Source organism: Arvicanthis niloticus, chromosome 1 (assembly GCF_011762505.2).
Source record: "Arvicanthis niloticus isolate mArvNil1 chromosome 1, mArvNil1.pat.X, whole genome shotgun sequence".
NCBI classification, from domain to species: Eukaryota; Metazoa; Chordata; class Mammalia; order Rodentia; family Muridae; genus Arvicanthis; species Arvicanthis niloticus.
The window spans coordinates 7,590,136-7,614,369 of NC_047658.1; the positions used below are offsets into that span (position 1 = coordinate 7,590,136).

General features: G+C 50.1%; 1 protein-coding gene across 4 annotated transcripts in view; it reads right to left on the reverse strand.

Moving 5' to 3' along the window:
• Ryr1 (ryanodine receptor 1) overlaps nucleotides 1-24,234 on the reverse strand; it is a 131,001-nt gene that overhangs the window by 99,783 nt on the left and 6,984 nt on the right. For all 4 annotated transcript variants that reach the window (XM_076930947.1, XM_034498479.2, XM_076930943.1 and 1 more), the window contains exons 3-27: nucleotides 22,906-23,010; nucleotides 21,697-21,771; nucleotides 21,539-21,617; nucleotides 21,157-21,269; nucleotides 20,727-20,820; nucleotides 17,545-17,638; nucleotides 17,032-17,106; nucleotides 16,441-16,597; nucleotides 16,124-16,288; nucleotides 15,312-15,433; nucleotides 14,796-14,991; nucleotides 11,625-11,760; nucleotides 11,447-11,542; nucleotides 11,246-11,364; nucleotides 10,982-11,115; nucleotides 10,137-10,378; nucleotides 9,506-9,698; nucleotides 8,423-8,639; nucleotides 7,502-7,606; nucleotides 7,214-7,317; nucleotides 5,407-5,490; nucleotides 4,089-4,396; nucleotides 2,551-2,753; nucleotides 1,434-1,608; nucleotides 1,101-1,309 (exon numbers count right to left, since the gene is read on the reverse strand). In XM_076930947.1, coding sequence (XP_076787062.1) covers nucleotides 1,101-1,309; nucleotides 1,434-1,608; nucleotides 2,551-2,753; nucleotides 4,089-4,396; nucleotides 5,407-5,490; nucleotides 7,214-7,317; nucleotides 7,502-7,606; nucleotides 8,423-8,639; nucleotides 9,506-9,698; nucleotides 10,137-10,378; nucleotides 10,982-11,115; nucleotides 11,246-11,364; nucleotides 11,447-11,542; nucleotides 11,625-11,760; nucleotides 14,796-14,991; nucleotides 15,312-15,433; nucleotides 16,124-16,288; nucleotides 16,441-16,597; nucleotides 17,032-17,106; nucleotides 17,545-17,638; nucleotides 20,727-20,820; nucleotides 21,157-21,269; nucleotides 21,539-21,617; nucleotides 21,697-21,771; nucleotides 22,906-23,010 — 3,600 coding nt within the window. The remainder of the gene's footprint in view (nucleotides 1-1,100; nucleotides 1,310-1,433; nucleotides 1,609-2,550; nucleotides 2,754-4,088; nucleotides 4,397-5,406; nucleotides 5,491-7,213; nucleotides 7,318-7,501; nucleotides 7,607-8,422; nucleotides 8,640-9,505; nucleotides 9,699-10,136; nucleotides 10,379-10,981; nucleotides 11,116-11,245; nucleotides 11,365-11,446; nucleotides 11,543-11,624; nucleotides 11,761-14,795; nucleotides 14,992-15,311; nucleotides 15,434-16,123; nucleotides 16,289-16,440; nucleotides 16,598-17,031; nucleotides 17,107-17,544; nucleotides 17,639-20,726; nucleotides 20,821-21,156; nucleotides 21,270-21,538; nucleotides 21,618-21,696; nucleotides 21,772-22,905; nucleotides 23,011-24,234) is intronic.

Consider the following 24,234-nt stretch of genomic DNA (forward strand, 5'->3'; position numbering starts at 1 on the left):
ATGCTCATCTTAGCTCCCCATTCTCGCTGGGTATGCCACAGCTCTGAGGAAACGCACACTCAGTATCTTACGGTGAAGAATCCCAACGTCCCAACTAGTTGTTCCTCCTCCCACTTATTCTTTGGTTTCTTGCAAGGTCTCATGCAGCCCAGGCTGGTCTCAAACTCTCTATGTAGCTGAGGGTGACCTTGAACTTCTGCCTCCACTTTCCCAGTGCTAGGATGTCAGGCTTGTGCTATAGCTGATACTGTTGGGTCATTTAATCATAATTGTCTTTGCTCCCATCTTTCTCTCTTTTTTAAAAAGATTTACTTATTTATTTCATGTATGTAAGTACACTGTAACTGTCTTCAGACACACCAGAAGAGGGCACCAGATCCCATTACAAATGGTTGTGAGCCACATGTGGTTGCTGGGAACTGAACTCAGGACCTCTGGAAGAGCAGTCAGTGCTCTTAGCCGCTGAGCCATCTCTCCGGCCCTGCTCTCATGTCTTGTCTTACACATAGAAGACAGTTGTTTTGTGAAGCTGAACTTTCAAAGGGTAACCCTAGGAGACCATAGAAAGAAACACCTCCTTCTATGACATTTGTGCATAGAGGAGACAGGGAGAAGAGAGTTGTGGAAAGAGAAATGGAGTTTGAACACAAATTATAAAATGTTACTCTAGAGGTTGGAAATGTATCTCAGCAGTAGATTCCCCCAGCGAGGGGCTGGGGGCGTGGCTCAGTGGTAGAACCCCTGCCTAGATTCCCCCAGTGAGGGGCTGGGGGCGTGGCTCAGTGGTAGAGTCCCTGCCTAGAATCCCCCAGCGAGGGGCTGGGGGCGTGGCTCAGTGGTAGAGCCCCTGCCTAGAATCCCCCAGTGAGGGGCTGGGGGCGTGGCTCAGTGGTAGAGCCCCTGCCTAGAATCCCCTAGTGAGGGGCTGGGGCGTGGCTCAGTGGTAGTTTACTTGCCTAGCATGTGAAAGCCCCTAGGTTCAATCCCTGAAACCAGCAGAAAAGAGAAAAAAGATGTTATCCACAGGCACCATGCCCTGTGTTTGGTCCTCGGAAGCACAGAATGCTACTAATAATCATGTGGATGGCAATTGGTCTTACCTCATAATGGGGGTGCTCCAGGGGCACAGGCTCAAACTGGGGAAGGCTCTTGCTAAACCAGGTGGTGACTGGGCGTTGCATGTTGATGGCGAATGGCTCAAAGCCTTCCTGGAGGCCACAGATGGCAAAAAACCTCAGGGAGCTGACATCCTGGCCCAGGTTCAAGTGGCCCACCTGCCCAGGTCCCAAGCTGCAGACTGGCAGGAAGCCTGCGGGAAAGGGACAATGGGTGGGGTGAGCAGGAGGATGGTGAGGACATTCATGGGAAGGAGGACCACAGAAGACTTGAGAACTACACCAGGAAGGGCCATGTAAAGAGATAGCAGCTCTCACCGTCCCCGATCTCAATGTCTCGGAAGGCTGTTTCGGAGCCCGAGTCAGACATGAGGACCTCGCCATTGAGGGTGAAGATGATGGTGTTCTCTGTGAGATCAATCATGCAGCCGACAACATCACCCGGCTGCCAGGGGCGCCCAAATGGCTCACTGCCCAAGTGCCAGCGCTGGCCCTGCGAGGAGAACCCCAGGAACACACAATGAGGGACATAGAGGAAAACGGAGACAAAGGGTAGCTGTATGTGGTGTGATATAGCATCAAGTTCAGTGCATGTGAGGCAGGAGAGGGTCACCCACGGTACCCCTCATCTTCCTCACATTTGTATCTGTGAACCTGAAATTGCCTTCACCAATTTCTGCCCAACACCCGCTGCCCGCTGCCTGCTGCTGTCCCTGTGGTAGGGGCATACAGATCAGTCATGAGGTAGTATAGGGGTTGGGACAGAAATAGGCAAAGGCATAGACGAAATGAGCTTATCAGGATCCTCCATACAGACCCACGGGTTCCCAGCATAGGTGGATAACAATGCAGATGGAAGGACAAGTGGTACAGGGCTGGAGGGGATGGGGATGGGGGTGGGGTGAGGACCCACACTGTTGGATGGAGGGAAGGGAGAAAACATGAGGCGATGCACACGTAAGCAAGTGGGTAGACAGTGTGGATAGATAAAGGGATGGGTGGTGACAGGATGAGAAGATGGACATTGCTGGACTTAGTGATTCATGCCTGTTATCCCAGCACTCAGGAGACTGAGGCAGGAGGTTTGTGAGTTTGGGGCTAGCCTGGGCTAAATAGCATGAAGACACTGGGCATAGTGATGCTCGCCTTTAATCCCAGCACTCAAGAGGCAGAGGCAGGCGGACTGCTCTGAGTTCAAAGTCAGCTTGTTCTACACAGTGAGTAGTATGTATGTATGTATGTATGTATGTATGTATGCATGCATGTATGCATGCATGTATGTATGTATGTATGCATGCATGCATGTATGTATGCATGGATAATGTATGGCAGATGCATGGATCAATGAACAGAGAGGCACAAACAGACAGGACTAGAACATGTGACTAGGAGAAACCACAGGGCCAGACAGAATGGAGCCCAGTGAGGTACCCACTCGGTGCCCGTTGAAGACATAGGCCAAATCGTCAGCCCCCAGCTCCACATCAGGTCTCAGCTCAGGCCTTGCCCAGCCCACTCGCATCTCTCCTGTGGTGACTGCTTCAAACTCGAAGTACCAGCGGCCGCTCTGGACTGCATAGGACTTCTCTGCCCGGAAAATGCGGGCCCGGTCGCCTCGAGACTGGCTGTCCACCTGACCTACAGAGGGGGTCAGGTAGAGTTAGAGAGGCTGGGCAGGAAGTGGATCCCAAGATATCAAGAAGTAAGGCAAGACCAGAAAAGGGAAGGGTCTTCACTTGACACTCTTGGTGGTCTTTGGTTTTGAGACAAGGTCTCATTGTGCAGCTTCAGCTAGCCTGGAACTTGCTATATAGACCAGACTCACAGCCTCTGACTCCTGAGTGCTGGGAATAAAGCCTCCATGCCCAGCATCATTGCTTTGATGGGTAGTCACTGCAGTTTCCCGTGCTCCAGAGGATACCACACCTATTCATACAGGAGCAACACTCACTGGACTTGGTGACTTGACAAGAAAGTGGAAGACGACACGAGGTTGTAGGTATATTGGGGTGTCAGGGAGGTGTTGGAGGGGGACAATGAGGATGGACATAATCTTATCTCATTGTATACATGTATGAAGTGCTCAAGAATAAAGAAAAAACTGAGCCAGACATGGTGGCGCACGCCTTTAATCCCAGCACTCAGGAAACAGAGGCAGGCAGATCTCTTGAGTTCTAGACCAGCCAGGGCCGCATAGTAAGACCCTGTTTCGAAACAGAAGGAGAAAGAGGAGGAGAAGAGAAAAATAACTTAAAAATATTATCTCACAAAAAAATAAATAGTTACCAGGAGAATCCAGAGTTCAAGGCCAGCCCTGGCTATACAAGTTAGAGGGTCACCTAGACTACCTGGGCTACGTGAGACACCATCTTGAAAGTAATAGTGATCACAATCAGGCATGGTAGTGATACCTATAATCTCAGTACACAGGGGGCTGAGGTGAGAGACCGTGAGCCTGGATTACATAACGAATGACAAGCTAGCTTCAGCTATTGAGACCCTTCCTCAAAAGACAAAAGTAAACCAAGAAAGTGTGCAGAAAAGGAGGAGAGAGGGAGAGCTTGGGAACGGTGGTCATTCTTGGGGTCAAGACTTGGCTTGGGAATCGGTGAAAGGTCAAGTTACTGACAGGAGTTACAAACCCAGTCCTTGGTTAGTTGGTTGAGTGGCTTCATGTTACAGCTATACCCAGGGTTTGGGGTTAAGGGTCAAAGGTGGAGGTCAGCACTCACTGGGCACATGGCATTGTGGTCATGGGCCACACAAACACCGAGTCAGATCAAAGTCAGTGGTCGGATGGGGTCAAGACCAGAGTGATGGGTAAGGGTCACGGCTGAAGGGAGAGGTTAATGCTTACCAACTCTGACCAGTCCAGTCAGTGTTAAAGATTGAAAATGTTAATCCCTGGAGGTTGAAGGGTCAGGGGTCAAGGTCAAGCTAAGCTTAGGGGCGGAGACAGAGGTCAGCACTCACTGGGCTCCTGGTCAGGCGGCTCGATGTTATATCCATAACCCAGCAGGGTGCGCACAGCCTGGCAGAGACTGTCCCGATTGCTGCGCTTGGTGGCCTCGTCCAACAAGCGGTAGGGCACGAGGCGAGGGTTTCTGCGTGCAGGGATGTCCTGCACAGCACTGTAGCTCCAGCCCTGGGCCACGCGGTCTCTCGCCCACACATTGTGCCCATTCTCTGCCAGCCGGTCCACCAGGGTTGTCTGTGCAGGCGTCAGCCTCACGTGGCTCAGGTCCAGTGGAGCCGGCTTGTATCCATTGCTCATCATATAGCTGCAGATGTGACAGAGCTCACTGTGTAACTAGCCCTGGCTAGCCTGGAACTCACTATGTAGAATAGGCTGGCTTTGAACTCATGGAGATCTGCCTCCTGCATACTGGAATTAAAGGTGTGTACCACCACTCTGGGTTGGCTGTGGGATTCTGGCCCTTCCCAGGACCCTAAGATCTTTAACCCTGTCATCTGTATGTTCATGATATGTGTGGGGTGGGGATCAAATATACACAGTGCACGTGGAGGCCAAGTTTGTGGACTTAGCTCTCTCCTTCCACCTTCACGTGGGTTTCCAGGATTGAACTTCATGTGGGGCTTGGCACTGCTGATCTCTGTGACCCTTTCATCTTAAAAACTCTTAATATATATTCTTTTATTTATGTGTATGTGTGTCTGAGGGAGTTTCCACTGAGTCTCATCTTTGCTTCTTTGGGGGTTTTGTTGTTTTTAAGATGGAGTCTCACTATATAGCCCAGACTGCTTCAAACTCCCAGATGTTTCTGTCTCTGGCTCTGGCATGCTAGAGTGACAGATGTGCACCACCACACCCAGTTTTGGGAGTCTTTCTCTTGACCACACTATGTGACTCTAGCTTTGAGGTTTCATGGTTCTGACTCATACCCAAACACCCTTAAACACGTGGCTTTGAAATCCTTGACCTTTGAACTTGGGATCTCTAACCCCTCCCCCATCATCCTAGGACCAATTACTTACAGCTCCAGCAACCTCTGGATTCTCACCTTCTATCTCTGACCTTGGACTCTAAGATGGAAATGCCACCTTAGATTTCTGGGGGCAGCTCCTGACCTTGCATCCGTGGTTCAGTCTCTGCCTCTGGAAATCCTAATTCCTCAAGCCTGGACACTTACTTCTGACCCCTAACCCCTGACCCCTGACCCACCAGCCTGTATCCGTCTATGACCTCAGCCTTACCCCCATGGCTCTTTGGTCTCTTTAGATCTCACTATGAATCCTCCCCTCCCCGACATGCCAGGCCACCCACACTCACGTCTTAGGGAGCTTTGTTTTCTTCAGGTTGTCCTCTGCCTTCTCATCTGCCATACCCACATGGCAGCCCAGGGCCAGCAGAGTCCTGAGCAGGGGAGCAAGACAAGGTCACAGTCCGTAAGTCTGCATAGCTCCCTGCCCCTGTCACCTCCGTCTCTGTCTAGCTGCTCTGCTGTCTGTGTTCCCTCTTGGGTGGCCTCTGACTCCCTGTACTCACTCATCTCTACAGCCTGACTGTTTCTTTCTCTGTCCCTTTCTGTGTCTATACATCCTTTGCTATGGCTTCCTGCCTCCCCCCCCCCCCACAGCTAGTCACTGAGGTTAGCCCAGGCTACCCTCAAAGCCTTGGGTTCGGGCCATCCTCATCACTCAAATGACGGATGCACATATCGCCACAGCTGTCTTTCTTTTGTATGCTGTGTCTCTTTCCTTCTCTGTGATAATATTCTGTCTGTCTCAGATACTGTCTGGGCACACACTTGTGTGTGCATGTATGCATGCACATGTATGTGTGTAGAGGCCACGGGTCTATGTCAGATATCTTTCTCACCCATTTTCTGCCTTATTTCTTGAGGCACAATCTCTCACTGAATATAGAGTTCACCAACTGGGTACACTGGCTGGCCCATTAAGCTGTCAGGCTCCTCTCCAATGCTGGTATCACAGGGACCATCCATCATGTGTGCCTTTTTTTTTTTTAACGATTTATTTATTTTATGTATGTGAGTACAATGTCACTGTCTTCAGACACATGAGAAGAGAGCATCAGATCCCATTACAGATAGTTGTGAACCACCATGTGGTTGTTGGAAATTGAACTCTGAACCTTTGAAAGAGCAGCCAGTGCTCTTAACCACTGAGCCGTCTCTCCAGCCCCCTCATGTTCTTTTTGTTGCTTGCTTGTTTGTTTTAGCTATGTTGGAGACAGGTCCAGTGTGGGGAGCCGACAGAAGGTGGCTATCATCCTTGCAGTCATCTTGAGCCATATACCCTGACAAGAGACTTGTTTACAACAGCTTACAACAGCTGAGCACACTCTGATAACGTCTTGTTTTAGATACCCAGGATCTTCCCTTGGGTGTGTGAGACTTAAAGGTGTGATTTAGAGACAGACTTAAAGGTGTGACTTAAGGGCGTGATTTAAAGGTGTGACTTAGAAGTGAGACATATAAAAGGTGAGAGGCAGACAGAAGAGAGTACTGTAGACTCTAGACTTGGAACAGATTTAGAACTTGGAACTGGGAAAGAGACTAGCAACTAGAACTAGGATTAGGACTTGAGACTTATTACAGCTGGAACTAGGATTGGGACTTGAGACTTGGTCCAGAAACCCGGGACCTGAGACTTGGGACTTGGAACTAGGGACTTGGAGAGAAGAAGAGAGACTGAAGAATAAACGGGATTGAATCACACTCTGTCTGGTCTCCATTCTTTGTGTCCGTTCTCACTCTCTCTCTTGCTGAACCCCGACCCACGGACTGGAGCAGCTTGGGGCAGTGCAGGCTCTAACATAGCCCCCAAGGCTTTTGGCAGTGCCAGTTCTAACATTGATAGAGCAGTCTGTGACATTTTGGCCCCCAAGTGTGGGGCAGTGTGGTTCTCGACAGTCCTGGACCCTGAGTATGCTAAAAAGAGCATTCTAGCACTGAGCCACACCCTAACCCCTCGCTGGTGGATTCCCGGCAAGCACCGTACGTCTGACCCTCCTTGAGCCCCTCTGGCTTCCCTTCTCTGTCTCTGTCCCTTCTCTCCTGTGCCTCCCCCTAACCATCAGTTATACCCACTCCCTGCTCCCCTGAGCCTCTCACTTGAGTGTCTCCCCCGACATCTGCAAGTTGTAATTCCGCTCAGGCTCTGGCAAGCTGTGGAAATCCACAAGACATGGGTGCAGCCTCTTGTTGTCATCCCGAACCTAGAGAAATATTAGAGTCAGTGTCTGAGCTCCCCTTAACCCCCCCTTACCCATATATGGTGACCCACTGATATCCAACCTATTATTCTGCCATTTGCAGCCCAAAGACTCCTTGGTTCCCTGAAGTCCTCAGGTAGCAGTCCTCCCTACCATTTCTGCTCCTCCCTCCAGGGTCTAAACTCACCGGGCCGTAGGTCCATCCCTGCTCAATGCGAGTCAGTGCCCAAAGTTCATGAATGTTCTCTGCCAGCTTCTCCCGAATCCGCTCCAGGTGAGGGGGCAAGACGATCTGGGGTTACAGAGACACTTGTGAGATCTCTGAGATCCTATCCCAGTCTCCCCTCCCAGCAGCGATACTGCGAAGCTCTGTTCCCACCCCGTGCCTTAACTAGAAAGGCAACGTCCACAGGAGCATCATAAAAATGAAGGAGCCCCTGTGGACAGGCAGATGCGTGTGCCCCTGTGGACAGGCAGATGCGCGTGCCCCTGTGGACTGGGAACCAACCCCTTGAAGACAGTTTAGGCTCTTTTCATTGAGTGTCCCAGCCCCATCCAATCCAACCAGAGCTAGAGTCAGATCCAGAAAACTGTTCAGAAAAAAAATTGCTGAACACACAGTTGAATTATGTCCTTCTCTTTATAAAGAGAGTGATGAGAATCTGTGTAAAAATTCTACACACACTAGTGAAACTGGGACCCAGAGCTTCATACAACATCAGGCAATTGTCATACACTGCTGAGCCACACCCCAGCCCCTCACTGGGGGATTCTAGGCAGGGGCTCTACCACTGAGCCACGCCCCCAGCTCCTCCCTGGGGGATTGTAGGCAGGGGCTCTACCACTGAGCCACGCCCCCAGCCCCTCACTGGGGGATTCTAGACAGGGGCTCTATCACTGCGCCACGCCCCCAGCCTCTAAGTTCCTTGTTTGAGACTGCACTGACTTCCCTTACTGGTGAACTCTGATGTAGAAATACAAGTTACAATAAACCCTTTCCTCCCCAAGTAGCTTTCAGTCAGTGTTTTATCATAGCAATAGAAGCCAAGACAATTTTTCTTTAAATAAATGTTTAGAAGAAAGAAAACCCTTGCAGGGCAGGCAGTACCTGGATGGTGTCCACAGGACAGGGCACAAAGTCCAGATGTGAGAGGCAGCGACTGGGGCCTACCAGGTGGGGGCCCCGAGGCCCTTCTCGGCGATATTCTTTGATGGGTTGGAGATGGAGCCGTTCCCGAGGGAGCACAGCTTCATGGCATGGAGCATAGCCAGGAGGGGGCAGGAACTTAAATTCACCATGGCGGCCACCAAGGAGGAAGCGTACTCTGGGGGAGGAAGGTGGGGATGAAGGAGACAGCTTGCAGTTAGTGGGGGATATGTGAGCAGCTCTGGGGTCAGTGCAGTGTTCTAGGGCAGTGGTTCTCAACCTGTGGGTCAGTCACAAGAGCCTTTCCGGTCACATGACCCATTGGAAAACACAGATATTTACATTACAATTCAGAATAGTAGCAAAATTACAGTTTTGAATTAGCAACCAAAATACTTTTATGGTTGAGAGTCAGGACAGCATGAGGAGCTGTATTAAAGGGTCGCAGCATTGGGAAGGCTGAGAGCCACTGCTCTCGGGGAGTGTGAGGATCCCAGGCAGTCCTAAGTCTGTCTCCTGGTATCACGAAAGTCATTTGGGAATCGATTAAATTCTACAACCATTGCAAAATAAACAGAATCTCCATGGAATGGGGATTCGCAGAGTTGAGAGTGGTCAGGAAGGCCTGGGTCCGTTAAATGTGTTTGTAGTGTACGGTGACAGCGAGCAACAGGGCAGGTCTGAGCTCATTAGGCCATCATAGGGACTCTGAGGCCTCTGGGTGTCTAACAGGATCCTAGATCACTATCAAATGCTAAAGTCACTGGAAGAGCCTGGGGTCACTGGAATGGTCTTGGGTCATTGAAATATCTCTGTGGGAGTCTGGAGTCATTATAAAGTCATCATGAAATTCTTGGGTTACTTAGAAGTCCCTGGACAGACACAGGGATTGGAGATCACTAGGGTCACCCACTGAGGTCATATAGCCCTTCATGTGACCTAAACTGGCCACCAATCAGTTGTAAAGAGGGCTTCTCTGTCCCTGCCTTCTAGGAGGACAACTTTTGATTGGGGATGGACAGTGAGACAGGGGTGAATCCTCACTTGATACCAGCTGAGAAGCTCACAACAGGAAAGAAGAGCCCATCGAGGTTGAAGGATTCAAAGACACCCTGCACGGGGCAGCCATTGATACGAAAGGAGATGGATGGGACGCTGAGGTCCAAGCAGCAGCTGACCACATCCTCTGGGGCCAGAAGGTGCTGTCCGGGAGAAGTCACTGGGCGTGCCACATGCCCTACAAGTCACCAGAAAAGGGTCAAGGGTCAAAGGTCCCACAAAAGCAATGGTATTGTGACAAGTTGTGGCTATTAAGACATCCGGTAGGAGCCCAATTTTAGGATGTGTACAATCAAAGGTTCCCATGGATTGTCCTAAAATTGGGGTTCTGGGAGATATATTGATTTTCATAAAGACTGAATTTTGAGAACTTTGAGGTCATAAATCAAAGGTCAGAAGTCATAACAATTGGGCAGTCTTCTGGGATCACCCATGTAGGATATGAGGAAACAGGTGAAGTTCGGGATTCTGAAATGGAGGTCAAATGAGAGGTAAGGAGTCAACAGTTTGCCTCTTCTGGGAGTCAGGATTCTTAAACCCTAAGGTATGCCGTCAGAATCTTGGGGACTCTGGGTCAGTGGCCAGGGGTGGGAATCCCCTGGAAGGGTGTAGATACCTGTCCAGAGATGTAGCCCATCAAAGCCGTAAGAATACAGGTCATCGCCGACCCCGTTGCCGCCCCAGCCCTCGCCGCCTCCGGGGTAGGGGCTGTAGCCCTCGCTGAGGGCCCAGCCCACACGCAGGTGGGTGGCCTGAGCTGTCAGAAATGGAGCCACCTCGTCCACCATCACCTCAAAGTACCACTTGCCATACTGCGTGGAGCCCTCTGCTCGGCCCACAAAGATGTTGGGGCGGATGCTGCAGGGAAAACAGGACAGGAGAGATGGAGAGGAGAGCCAGAAAGGGGAAGGAAAAGGAGAGACACACAGACATCAAAAGATAAAGAGAGAGGGGCTGGAGTGACGTCTCCGAGGGCTGGAGTGACGTCTCCGAGGGTAAGAACTCTTGCAGAGGACCTGGGTTTCATTCCCAGCACTTATTTGGAGGCTCACAACCGACTAACTCTGGTTTCAGGGAATCTGATCCCCTATCCTCTGTGGGTATCAGGCTCACAAGTGATACACAGGTATACACACGCATGCACACATACATAAAATATTCTTTTGAAGAGATAAAAAGAGAGGATGAAAGATAGCCAGGAGAAGGAACTGGAAGACAGAAGTACAGAAATGGGCAAAGAGAAAGAGGAAACAGGAAAGAAGGAAGAGACAGGGGCAAAACGAAGACGCAAAGAGAAGAAAGAATAAGGGACCAAGCACAAGCCAGGGGCCAAGGGGCTCTACTGGACAGGAGGATGGGAAAGAGGCATCTCTTGGGTTAGAGTCTCTGGGTCAGGGGTAGGCTTGAGAGGCTCTGAGCCTGAGGTCATCTTGGGGTCCAGGTTGGGGTTAAGAGCCACACCTGGTGACGTAATTGATGAGGTTTGTCTGAAGCAGAAGTTCTCGGCCCGGGAGCAAGTTCTCAGTAATGAGATCCTGGTTGGAGCGCACGGCCACACCATTGCACACACAGAGTGAGCATAGCACATCCAGGACCTGGAAGTCAAGTTCAGAGGTCAAGGGGCGTGAGGTTAGCCAGGCGTGTGCATGCCTTTAATCCCAGCACATTCAAGGCAGAGGCAGGTGGATCTGGGACCTGGGGCGGGGGCGGGGATGCAGGGCCAACCTTGTGATTCCTCCCATGCTTGTCTAACAGGGAGATGATAGACTTGATGTGGTTCTCCTGGATGATGTTCAGCACCTCTGGACTCTCAATCAGTACACAGTACAACACCTCCAGGATGCCTGCCGGGCGCCCCCAGGAGAGGTGAGGAGGGTTGGCCTTTCCTCCCCAACCTTCCCATCCCCCTATCCTGGGTTTTCCTACCAGATGAGGCCTCCAGACGATCCAGCTTGCTGACCAGCCAATCCAAGTTTGTGGAGAAGAGGGCACAGTTGGTGCGATTGCCACGGATCAGAGAGGCTGTAGGTGGGCACGAGGGTCAGATTTATTAGAATAGGGCATCTGGGTGCCCTCGGGGAAGTCAGCTCTGGAGTCCCCTTACCTAGAAGTTCATAGAGCAGATTCACAATCTCTTTCCAAGATTCGGCTGCTTCCTCCCCTGCAAATTCGGCAAAGTGGGCAGCGGTGGTATAGACGTTGAGGCGGTCAATGCAATTCAGGACCAGGGAGAGCATCCCCTGGGGTGAAGAAATGAAGGTTTTATAGCAGGAGTCCTTGCTCCAGCCTTTGCTAGATTTCCTAAGTCATATTCCTGAAATAGGTAAAGGCTGTGTCCCCAGAGGTCACCAAGTTTCTTTAGCTCTATGTCTCCAGGATTATTGCCTTCCTCTCTTGACTCATCAAACCTGTCCAAGCGTTCTTTGCCTCAGTCTCCAATATAATATGCCCTTATTAACATTAGGCTGAATTTGTGCCTCTGTGATCTACCATTTTCTCTCCATTTTACTCATTTCCAGGCACTCCACTCCTGGTCACAATTGGAACAGTTCACTTTACCACTTAATAATAAATAAGAGACTTATCTTTTTCACTCTCTCCCCTCTGACATTTTAACGTTTTTTCTTCTTTTACTGTCCCAATTCCCAAGTTCTTCTATTACAGGTGCAAACCTCCATACCTGACTTACTATAATTTTTTGAAACAGGATCTTGTTGTGTAAACCAAGCTAGACTTGGTGCTTACCATATAGGGCAGACTGGATTTGAACTTGTGGAAATCCTTCTACCTCTGCCTCCCAAACTCTGGTGTGCTACCACCCTGCCTTAAAATTTTTATTTTTAGGGGGCTAGAGAGTCTGAAGGGATGGCTCAGTGGTTAAGAGAGCACTGTGTGCTCTTCCAGAGGACCCTGGTTCAATTCCCAGCACTCACATGGCAGCTCACAACTGTCTGTAACTCCAGTTCCAGGGCTTTTGACACCTCACACAGAGATATGTACAAGCAAAAAAAAAACAAAACAAAAAAAACAAAAACAAAAACAAAAAAAAAAAACCAAATGGGCCCAGGCTAGCCCATAAAATAAAAATAAATTATATATTTTTATTTTAAAAAGATGGCATTATGGCTGGAGATGTAGCTCGGTTTGGTAATATTTTTGTAGCACATATCAAGTCCTGAGTTTGTTCCCTAGCACCCATAACATGAACATGAGCATGTACTCGTAATTTCTGGGAGACAAGAGCACAAGGAACAGGTCAGCCTTCCCTATTGCAGGTTCTTGGCCAGCCAAGGGCAAAAGGGAGAGGGGAAGAGGGTGGGAGAGGAGGAGGGGACAGGGGAGGGGAAGGTAGAGGAAAAGGGATTATATTATTATTATTATTATTATTATTATTATTATTATTATTATTATTATTTGTTATGTAACCCAGGCTAGCCCCAAAGTCCTGGGCTCAGATGACTTTCTTACTTTACCTTCGCAAGTAGTTGGGACTATAAACATGAGCTATTGTGCTCAGCTCTGGACACAATATTTCATCCGTGAGTCAGTGCACAACCTTGCTTTATGCATGTTTCTATATAAAAAAAACTTATACTGTTTTATTAAAGAATATTAAATTTACAACTAATGGCATTCTGTTAATGCCTGAATGAAAACTTATCTGCATGTATTTCCTTCCTGCACTTAAGAATTCCAAAGGGAGCAACATAGTGAGGCAGGACAAAGGGTGGCCCCAGCCACACCTTTAATGCCAGCACTTGGGAGGCAGAGGCAGGGAATCTTTAAGTTTGAGGCCAGCCTGGCCTACAAAGTAAGTTCCAGGAAAGCCGGGCTACAAAGAGAAACCTTGTCTCAAAAAAGAAAACAAAAAGATACGTCACCCCCCCCCACACACACACAAAAAAAAGTAGCGAGAAAAAAACAAACAGACAGACCAACAAACGGCCTCACAGAAATTTCACAAAAATAAGCATCAAGCTGGTAGGAGTAGTAGCACATGTCTTTAATCCCAGTATTCCTGAGGTGAATCTCTGTGAGTTCGAGGCCAGCCTGGTCTACAGAGTGAGTTCCAGGACAGCCAGGACTACACAGAGAAACCTTGTATCACAAAGACAACCAATCAACCAAAGAATTCCAGATGATACCTGAAAGTCAGTCATATTTTTACATTTTGAGACAATGTGTGTGTTATGTATTTGTTCATGCACAGGTGTGATTCTTGTGCCTGTAGAGACCAAAGGTCAACTTCTGGGGGTCTTCTTTATTATTCGGCATCTTGGTTTTATGTTTTGTCTCAGTTTGTAGCCCTGGCTGGCCTGAAATTTGCTATGTAGACCAGGCTGGGCTTTGAACTTACAGAGATCCTCCTGTTCCTGACTTCCAAGTACTAGGATCAAAGATGTGCTTCAAGTTCAGCCATCTTTTTTTTTTTCAAAGCTTTACATTACTATTTTTAAATATATGTATGTTTGTGTGTGTGAGTGTGGGTTCCTATGGAGGCCAGAGGCACCTCTGGAACTGGAGTTTAGGTGTTAGCTACCAGTATGGGTACTGGAAACTGGACTTTGGATCCTCTGATACAAGCAGTACATGTTCTTAACCACAGAGCCATCGCTCCAGTCCCCACCTTATTTTTGTGAGACCGGATCTCTTCCTGAACCCACTTATCTGTATGTACTATATCTAAGTGCCCTGTGTTTACTAATTCCACCCTATCGGTAGTTTTGTTATTGTTACTTATGATCCGTCTTCCCCGTCAGGAGAGGAGGGGCCAGGCTATGTCTTAGTATAGACACATTCCACACCACTGACAGGACAGCAGAGTCCCGGACCTCAGGACAGACCTCTTGTTCCGCCCCTCCTGCTCTGGCAGAGCCGAGTGCCACACACCTCTTCCTTTCTTGTTCTCCTAAGAGATGACTAATACCTCCCCCCCAGTTGAGGTCCTCCCTATAATCTCCTCCCAGATGTACCAAGATCAGCCTCTGTTGCTGCATCCCTACACCCCACTCTGGTACTGCCCTCTCAACCCGAAAAGGCCAGATCCCAGAGACTCCAACCCAGAAGCCCCTCGGACTCAGTGCTTAGCCAGATGTTCACAGGACTCCACCCCATGTCTCCCTCATTCCCGCCCACCCTCAAGGCCCCGCCCATCAGCACTGCCCGCCCCCTCCTTGAGGCTGGGTCCTTCACTTGCCTACAGGCCCTGCCCTCTTTCGTGCTCCTCCCCTGACTCCGCCCCCTCCCAGCCCTGCCCTTCACACGGTAACTTCACCTCCTCCTGGAAGAGACTCTGTCGGTTGCGCAGGCTGCGCAGCTTGGTCTGCTTCTCCTCGTGCTGTAGCTCCTCCGAAGGTGGCTCGAAGTAGCCGATGAGGTCCTGTAGGCTCAGGATGACGCCCTCGATGGGCAATGCTGACCCAGCAGGTGGCCCCGAGCCCCGTGGCTTCCCGCTGAAGCTATCGAGACCCCTGTGGGGACAACAGTGCTCAGAAGGAACCACCACCGTGCTGGGCTCCCACAGAGTACCCACGGGGGTGGGGGATGAGGGGGAAGAGGACAAGGAAATAGAAAGGCCTTGGCCCCTGTGCGTAGCTGGTACAGGGGATCATGGAGAGGGCCAGTCAAGGGTTTGGGTGCTAGTATGAAAGTTAGGCGATGGTTGGAAATGTGAGGTCAAAGGTCGTACGTGTCTAAATCAGAAGTAGGGAGGTCAAAGGCTGTGGATGTCAGAGGTCTCTGGAGAGGGCTTGTCAGGCACGTACGCGGCTAAGAGAGTGTGCGGGCTTACTTTATGAATTGGTTGTATAGGCCCGCAGTGCTATATATCATCCGGGCAGCCTGGGACTCCTCCTGCTGGCATCGCGTCAGTGATAACGCATCATCCATGTGGCCTTCCTGGTGCAGCATGGCCTGAGTGTGCAGACAACAGAGGGCTCAGGAAGGGTTGTCACCTGCTCTACAGGGTGACGAGGATGGAACCTAGAGCTTCGTGCTACACAGGTCCCATACTGAACTACAGCCCCGGTGCTTTTTCTTTGGGGTCCTTTGAAATAGGGTATCATTATGTAGTCCAGGCTGACTTCGAACTCACAGTCCTCCCTCTGCTTCTTGGATGCTAGAGTTATTGGTGTGACCCACCTGGCTCTGCCAATAATTTACGAGTATTATTTTCAGCCTGCTATTATTTGGAAGATTCTTGTGGGGAGTGGATGTGTGTGTGCCTAGCTGAGACAACCTGCAGAAGCCAGTCCCCTCCATCTACCATGCAGGTTCTAAGAATCAAAGTCAAGGCCTCAGGCTTGGCAGCAAGCTCCTCTATCCACTGAGCCATTTTGCTGGCCCTTATTATTTGTTCCTCTCTGTGTATATGGCTGTCTAGTTTTTTATTTCTGTGCGTCTATATCTCTGCCTCTCTCTCTCTCTCTCTCTCTCTCTCTCTCTCTCTCTCTCTCTCACACACACACACACATACACACACACACACCTCTCTTTTTTCCCTGTCTACTCTAGTCTCATTATAAGGTCCCCAATACGCTGGGTAATGAACACGACAGCCCATCCCTACCCCTGGTCACACACCCACCCCTACCTAGAACCTACCTTCTTCTTGAGCACCCCAAGCCTCAGGGCCTTGGGGTCTGGGGCAGCATAGGTGAGCCACAGGCCTGAGGACACATGCTGCACAAAGCAGAGAGACTCTCCATACTTGATCTCAGGGGGCCCCATGCCCTCCACATCTCTCTTGGGGGCCACATCCAGCTTCTCCTACAGGGACAGGGGACAGAGGTCAGCATCTCTGCCTGGTGTCATGAGAGGCCCCAAGCAAGATCCCAGCTATAGCTAGGAGGTTAGAGGGGATCCAGGGCTGCAGGTGAGCAAGGGCACTCCCCTCCCCCCACACACACATACACACCCACCTTGGAAATTCGGAAGCAAAAGGAAGTGGCCTTAGTATGCGCCTTGCTGGCATCAACCACCACAAGTCCTTGGTCCTCAGTGAGCGCAAGGTACCTCCCTGTGGTCACATGCCTGATTCTTAGTGGCTGGCCCCAGCGGAGATGGCTTCCACTCCAGCTATGGATGGTGAAAGTAAAGAGAATCAGGGGACCCCTCCCTAGTAGCCATTAACGTCATAGTCTTGGCTTGCAACTCCTCAATCATCTCTCTTCTAGGGCTCCCTAGATCTTTCTTGGGACCCCTAAATCTTTCTTACAGCCCCCTCCTCCCTGCTCAGCAACTCCAGTCCTCTTGCCTAATCTTGAACATTCTGCAGAGCTTCCCAGCTGTCTCTCTAGGGAGCCGTCTCCGCAGGAACCTCCCACCTTCTCCGAAGGACTTTTCCTCTGGGGCTCCAGAATCCCTGAGGACCTACATCTCTCTCAGGCTCTTTAGGTTGGTCCCCCCCCCCCACCCTTCCAGTATCTTCTTCATATCTCCTTCAAGACCCTTTCTCCCCTCCCAGGCTGCAGAGTAGTCCCCAACCTCTCCCCAACCCTCCCCCACCACACCTGATTCTCAGCGGCTCTAGCCTCCATAGGGAGCGGGCATGAGTGCACACAGGCCCTCCCTCGTAGTAGACAAGTCTGGGGATATGGGAGAGAACAAGGTCAAGATTGCAGCCTCCAGTCCCTAACCCTGTCCAGAGGGTCTGAGATATATTCTAACAGCCCATGGGTAGAAGGCTTGCTCCCCAACCTATAGGACTATTGGGATTGGTAGAGCCTTTGAGAAGGAGCCTACTGGAAAGAGGTTATGTCACTGGGATATTAGAACCTCAACTGTCATAAGGTAGAAACAGCCTTTGCCGCATACGGTTACCATGATGTCCTGTGCCACCCACCTTAAGTAACAGGAGCCAAGCAATCATGGACTGAAACCATGAGCCAAAATAACCTTTTCTTTTACTAAGTTGACTTTCTCAGGCATTTTGTCACAGTAGCAGAAAGCTAAAAGGCACCAAGTCCCAACCAATCTCCCCCCACCCACCCTGGACCCCAGGTCTCCTTGTCCCAAGCCCAGACCTGCGCTGGTCATCACTGTCAGAAGGGGAAATGGTCAGACATTCATCCATATGTCCATGAAAGAGGCGGAGGACATGGCCTCCAGTCACAAAGCCTGAGGAAGATCAAGGAGAGGTGGTTGCTGTGAGGCAAGGACCCCAGGAAGACCCAGATGTCAGTGTGGTGTCTAGGGTCCCATATCTCCCCTGTGGAAGGTAAGGGCAGGTTGCGGAATGATGTCCTGCAGTTGGCGGTCTGTGATCTAGGCCATGTTTAAGGACTGAAAAGTGAGGATGTGAGATTTGGAATCCGAGGTCCGAGGTCAACCTGTAGTGATCTGGATACGCCAGAATAAGGTCAGGGGACATGGAGTCTGTGACTTAGGGTTCTCTGGACCTTTGAGATTGGGGTCAGATTATTCAGTCAGAAGACTGGGCCTAGCTCCCTGCTGTTGGGGTCTGTGTTCTGAGGTTTGGGTTTAGAGATATGGTGGTTGGCTCTGAAGTTAGAGTTGGCAGTAAGAACTTCAATATTGACTGTTGGTGTGGGGGAGCTTAGGCTGACAGAGGAGGTCAAGATTCTGGGTTGTGCTCTGAGTTTGAGCCTCTGAGCTCGGGAGTCTGAGCTTCGAAAGACCTGAGCTTGGTAGTTAAAGGATCAGGGGGTGGAGAGGCGGCTCAGCAGCTGAGAGCACCTGCTGCCACTGCAGAGGACCCAAGTCCTGTTCCCAGCACCCACGAGGCAGCACAGAACTGTCTGTCTACAACTCTAGTTCCAGGGAACCCAACATGATCTGCTGGCCTCTGCTGGCACCAGGCACACACGTGGTGTGCAAACATAGGTGCAGGCAAAACAGCCATACACATAAAATAAATATATATTATATTTTATTACACATTACATTTGTAATGTATTATAAATTATATATTATATAACATATAGTGTGTCAAATATATTACATATAATATATTGTATATATAACATATATATTATTAATCAGTTAATTAATATATTGTATATAATTATATATTATATGTTATATGTTATGTTATATATATATATATTATAATATACACTACATTTTAGAGTTTTTTAGAAGTCAGTGGGTTTGAGTTTCAAGGCTTGGGTATCAGTGGCTTAATTCTCAGTTTGGTTCTAGTTTAGGATCCTGAGATTGGAGTCAAAACATAGGGTCATTTTCTGGAGTCTTACTATAGAACCTAAGATTGGAATTTTTGGTGAGTGCTTTTGTGTTTTGTTTTTCTTTGGTTTGCTTTGGGGGGAGTTGACATGTGTGATTTTTGTGGGGCCTTTCCCTTTGTTTTGTTGGGGCTTTCTGTGTACGTATGTGTACATGTTTGTATGTGCATATGTGTGTAGTTATGTATGCAGGTTCTCATACACATGTGTGCACATGCATGTAGAGGCCAGAGGTCAGCACTGGGTATGTTCTGCAGTCATTCTTCACTTTACTTTGGGGAGCACTGAATCTAGGAGGACAGGCTCCTCATTAAGCTTGGAGCTCACTGACCCAGCTCTGCTGGATTGTCCAGGAAGCCCCAGGGATCCTCTCGTGTTGCCCACCAAATACTGGGATTACAGACAGGTAGGTTTGTGACACTGCACCTGGCTTTTGATTTGTTTTGGGCTTTTTTGAAACAGGATTTCTCTGTGTAACAGGCCTGCCTGGAACTCTTTCTGTAGACCAGATTGGCCTTGAACTCAGAGATCCGCCTGCCTCTGCTTTCCAAGTGATGCCATCACCACTAGGCTTAAGCCTAGCTTTTTTAAAAAACATAAGTGCTTAGGATCATATTTATTTCCCATAGTTCCACAGCAAAAACTTTACCAACTGAGCTGTCCCTGGGCCTGCAGCTTTGGGGTGTGTGTGTATGTGTGTGAGTATGTGTGTGTGTTTGTGTGTGTGTGTCTGTATATATGGGTGTGTGTGTGTATGTGTGTGTACATATGTATGTATGTGTCTGTGTGTATGTATGTATGTATGTATGTATGTATGTGTGTTTTGCCAGAAGATGGTGTTGGATCCCTTGGAACTGAAGTTATGGAAGGTTGTGAGCTGCCATGTGGGAGCTGGGAATCAAATCTGGGTCATCTGGAAAGAGCAGCCTGTGCTCTTGACCGCAGAACCATCTCCCCAGCCTTGTTTTCTGGTTTTGGTTGGGTAGTTATTGGTGGAGGGCTGTTTTGGTTTTTGCTTTTGTATGAGTTCTGAGAGTTTGAGTTTGGTTTTGGAGTGTTAAAGTTAAAATTTGAGAGTCTGGAGCAAGGCCGGCGGCTTAGCAGGTAATTGCACCTGACACCAAGCCTGGCCTGAGCTCAGTCTTCACAGCCTACACAGTGAAAGACAAGAACTGACCCTAAGAAGTTACCCTCTGACCTTTACATACATGTGTGCACTCCCCTCCACACACACAAATTTTAATTAAAAAGTTTTGAGAGCCCAAGGCTGGTAGGATAAGGTCTGAGGTCTGAGCTGGGTCCTGAGTTAGGATCTGAGCTCTAGATTTCAGGGCTTTAGTCTGCGCTTTTGTCTGAGAGCTGAAGTCTGAGGGTTTCTAAGCTGTGGATCTGAATGTAGGGATCTGATTAATAATAAGTTTTCTGCAATGTGGGCCAGATTAGACCAGATTAAAAATATATAAAGGCAGGTTTATTAGATGCTGTTCTCAAGCCAATTCACCAGTCCCAAGGAACGGGGCCAAGGAAATCACACGCTAAGGCAAGGAGGTTTTATAGTTTTTAGGCAAGGGGTCAACTAGGAGCTGGGATTGTGCCCATATATGGTCAAAAGCTGCGCCCTCCGGACAGGCATTTTTGTGTGGGTTGCCACAAATGCAGAGGCAACAGGTGAAGACATGTTAACCTAGAGTTTTCTCCATGCAGATGGGGATTTCCATGTGTGGGGGAAAATGAGGGGGGGGGGATCCAACCAAATGTGGACTTCGAGGGCTAAACTTGCTATGGGGAGCTTTGGGATCTGAGTTTGGGAGAGTAGTGAATGAATTTGGGGCCTGGAGATCTGGTGTTCTGGCTTTTGGCCAGTAAGAAATGTGATGTGAAGGCCATAGCACAGAGATCTGAAGTGTGAGATCCCAAGATTCAGTCTGGGCAAATCTGAGGAAGCACCATGTAGACCTGCTTTGATGGCCGCATCTTAGGGGCCAGAAGCCTGGAGTCCTCACCTTCTTCACAACAGGAGCAGATGGGGTTCATGTTCCACAGAGTCTGCATGAAGGAGGCATCAACCTGGAGCTCTCCACTTGCGGTTGACAGGTGCTGTGGGCAACCACGGTGTGGTGGCCAGAGGCAATGAGATTAGCAATAGTTAAGAATCAGTGGCCAACAATCAGGGATAGACAGACGCCAGGAAATATACAGAATGGAGGCAGAAAGGTGGAGGTCACAGATCAGGAGAATGAGAGTAAGTTAGGAAAGGGTGGGGGGTTGGGGGAGGGTGACCAGATCTCAGAAATACGGGTGTCAAAAAACCAGGAGTTCTGAGTCAGAACACAGGACCAGAGACCCACTGGGCAAGCCAATGATGATAGATGGGGCAAATCCATGTGCCCCTATGGGGGCAGTAGGAGCCATCAGGGGGACAAGGTTACTCACCAGGTATCGCTCAGAGGAGACACTCACAAGGATGAGGTCATCCCCAACTCGAACTTTCTCTCCTTCTGACCTCTGCTTCGAGGCTGGGTGCATCGTCCACCAACATGCCTCCCCTAAGAGTGGGGTGACTGTCAGGACAATGGTTTCCCACAATGCTCTTCACCAGGGTACTCACAACCTCCAAGCCTTCTAGCCCCTGGAGTCTATAAATCCCCACCTCATCTTCTTATACAGAATGTGCCCATCCCTGTGTCCAGACCTTCTGCGCCACAGCCCCCATTCCTGGCTCCAGTGCAGCCTCGTGCCCACCTCTAGAGTTCTGCAGATTTTCTGTTCCCTGATTGGGGACTCCCATCACAACCCCTCCCCACGGCCCCTGAACCTGTTGCATCTTCCTGCAATCCCACGTCAAAGGCCAACTTGTCAGTCATGGATCGGGAGGTGGTGAGGCAGCTCAGGTACTAGGGTGAGAGAGTGGGGTCAGCCTCCTGGTGGGCCTGCACCCTCTCCTCCGCCTGCATCTGTGGTTAGTACACTCACCATACGGCTGTGTGCATGCCGGAGCAGGATGGCATGGCCATACAAGAGAGTCCTGTGTCCTCCACCCTGGGATGACTGGAGGGGGAGAGATGGTACAGAGTGAGCATAGACTCCAAGATTTAGAACACCTTCCAAAATACATGGCTTATTCACAAGTGGATGCCTGAAACTATAAAATTGTATGCTCAGGCAGGAAGGCAGGAAGCCTCAGCTCAACTCCCCAGCATACAGTCTGCTTCCATTTCCCCAACTATAGAAGCAGGGGCTGTCTCTGAGAAGCCTAGACACAGAGTGTTTACACTTCCCAAGATCCAGAAGCTTGTAATCCTAGCACTTGGAAAGTAGAGGCAAGAGGATCAGGAGTTCAAGGTTAACCTCAGCTACTTAGAGAGTTTGAGGCCGGAATGGGATATAAGAGGCTCTACTTAAAAAAAAAAAAAAATCTACAAAGCCCACCTTGCCATCATTCCACTTCTTTCCTCTTCTATACCAGGTCCTGAAGTCACCCAAAGAGTGACTTCATCTTCTAGGTGACCAGAGTCACTCAAGAGAGCCCAGTAGCCCAGCTACCATAGCTCTAGTCTATCTGCACCAGGACTGTCCTAGCTGTTGCCAAGCATGTGACTCTCAACCATGGTGATAAAGCGACTCCCCAGCACTGCCACACACTCCCATGCATGAGGAGACGTGGCCCTTTGAAGGAGGGAGGTGAATCCAATCCCTTGATGCCTCCATCACGGCTCTCCCATGCCCATGCTCTGAGGGAGCCATGTCATGGGGCCACATGGTCACATGGCAGACCCACACTTGAGATGAGGGGAGGGGAGGGAAGATGTCCCATGCAGTGACAGGGTGGGGAGGAGGATAGAGAAAAGAGAAAGGAATGGACCAGGGAACAGGGGTTCAGAAGCCCCTTGTTCCCTCCTTCCTTCCTGCCTGGCTTGTTCTGGGCTCCACAGCCCCTGACATCTGAGGTGGGGGAAATCCCCCAGCCCCTGTGTTCAGGATGTGGGCCTCAGCAGCAGGCCTGGTGGGGTCAGGAGTGATAGGAAAGACAGATGACACCCAAGGCCAGACCTACCCACTTATCCAAATTGAGGGCCTGTGGGGGCAGGGCAGAGAGAGGAAGAAGAAGCAGAAGGTGAATGACCCCCAGGTCCCCTCCCCATCCACGTCCATGTCCCCTGCTCCTTGGAGGCGGAGCCTTACCTCTACACCGGCTTCCACAGTATTGGCCAGCATCTCCTGCAGGGCTCGAACTGACAGAGACTGCTCCAGGATGAAGCAGCAGATGGCCAGATCAGGGGGTACATTCTAAGGTGGGGTGGATAAATGTTACTGGAGCAGGAAAGCTCTCAATCGCTCTTCCCCACAATGCCTCATCCATCCGTTAACCTGAATGAATAGTCACACTCCCAGACACCCAGACCCAACCCTCACCCCACAGGAAGCCCCTGACCCTGCCAGGCATCACACACACATCAAATCTTTGCCCACAACACAGGAAACACCTCTTCTAGCTTCCTCCTTCAAATTCCTCCAACTTACCCATAGAAACTTCCAGATCACCTGCATCACTCTGCCGCCATTCTGTGTCCCCTGGTCTCCTAGGAAGCCCTCACACTAACCCTTATGTGCCTTTCCTGCAAATCAGCCCAAATCTCTCCAATCCTAGAAGAACACTACTTCTGGTCTTTGTCCCTGCCTTTCCAGTCACACACATAGGACAGACAGACAGACAGACTGACTGACTCGCTGTCCCCTCAGATCCCTAAACTCCCTGCTCTTCAGATGTCTGTTGACCCCACCACTACTACCACCACCACAGACCATCTCCTTCTCTCAGAACCCATGCCCCCTCCTCTGGTCCCCTCCTCTCTCACCTGACTACACCTAACCCTCAGACCACAGGCTTCTCTGGCCTCTTCCCTCCATGCCCTCCTGACAACCCTTGCTAAAATTCTCCTGGATATCTGAGCCCTCTACTCTTGAATTCAAAGCCACCTGCATTTCAGATTCTAACTTCCCTCCATGCCTAAAGCCACACACCCTCAGGTGCCTTATACTCTTCCCACCTCCCATGGGACCCAGTCCTCTCCTGTTAGGTCTCTTTTCCTCTAAACTCCCTAGGTCTCTTCCTCCTTTGATCTTTGCCCCTCCTCCCTGAGACCATGACCACCCATCCTCGGTGCCCATAGGAATCCTCCCTGACATCCACCCTCCTCTCACCCTTCACCACTCACCTAAGACTCCGCCCCCACCCTAGGCCCCGCCTTTCGTTCTTCAAACCCCAGACCACCTACCTCAGATCCTGTCCCACATCAGGCTCCATCTCCAACTCAGACCCCACACTTTTCTCTTCAGAGCCCCTATGGACACCTCAAATCTTCTCCCACCTCAGGCCCCGCCTTTTACTCTTCAGACCCGGCTTGTTTCAGAGCTTGCCCTTCTTTAGACCCCGCCCCATCTCAGGCTCCGCCCCTTCATGGCTTCCGTCAGGCATCCGCCCACCTCAGACTCTTGCCTCAGATTCTACTC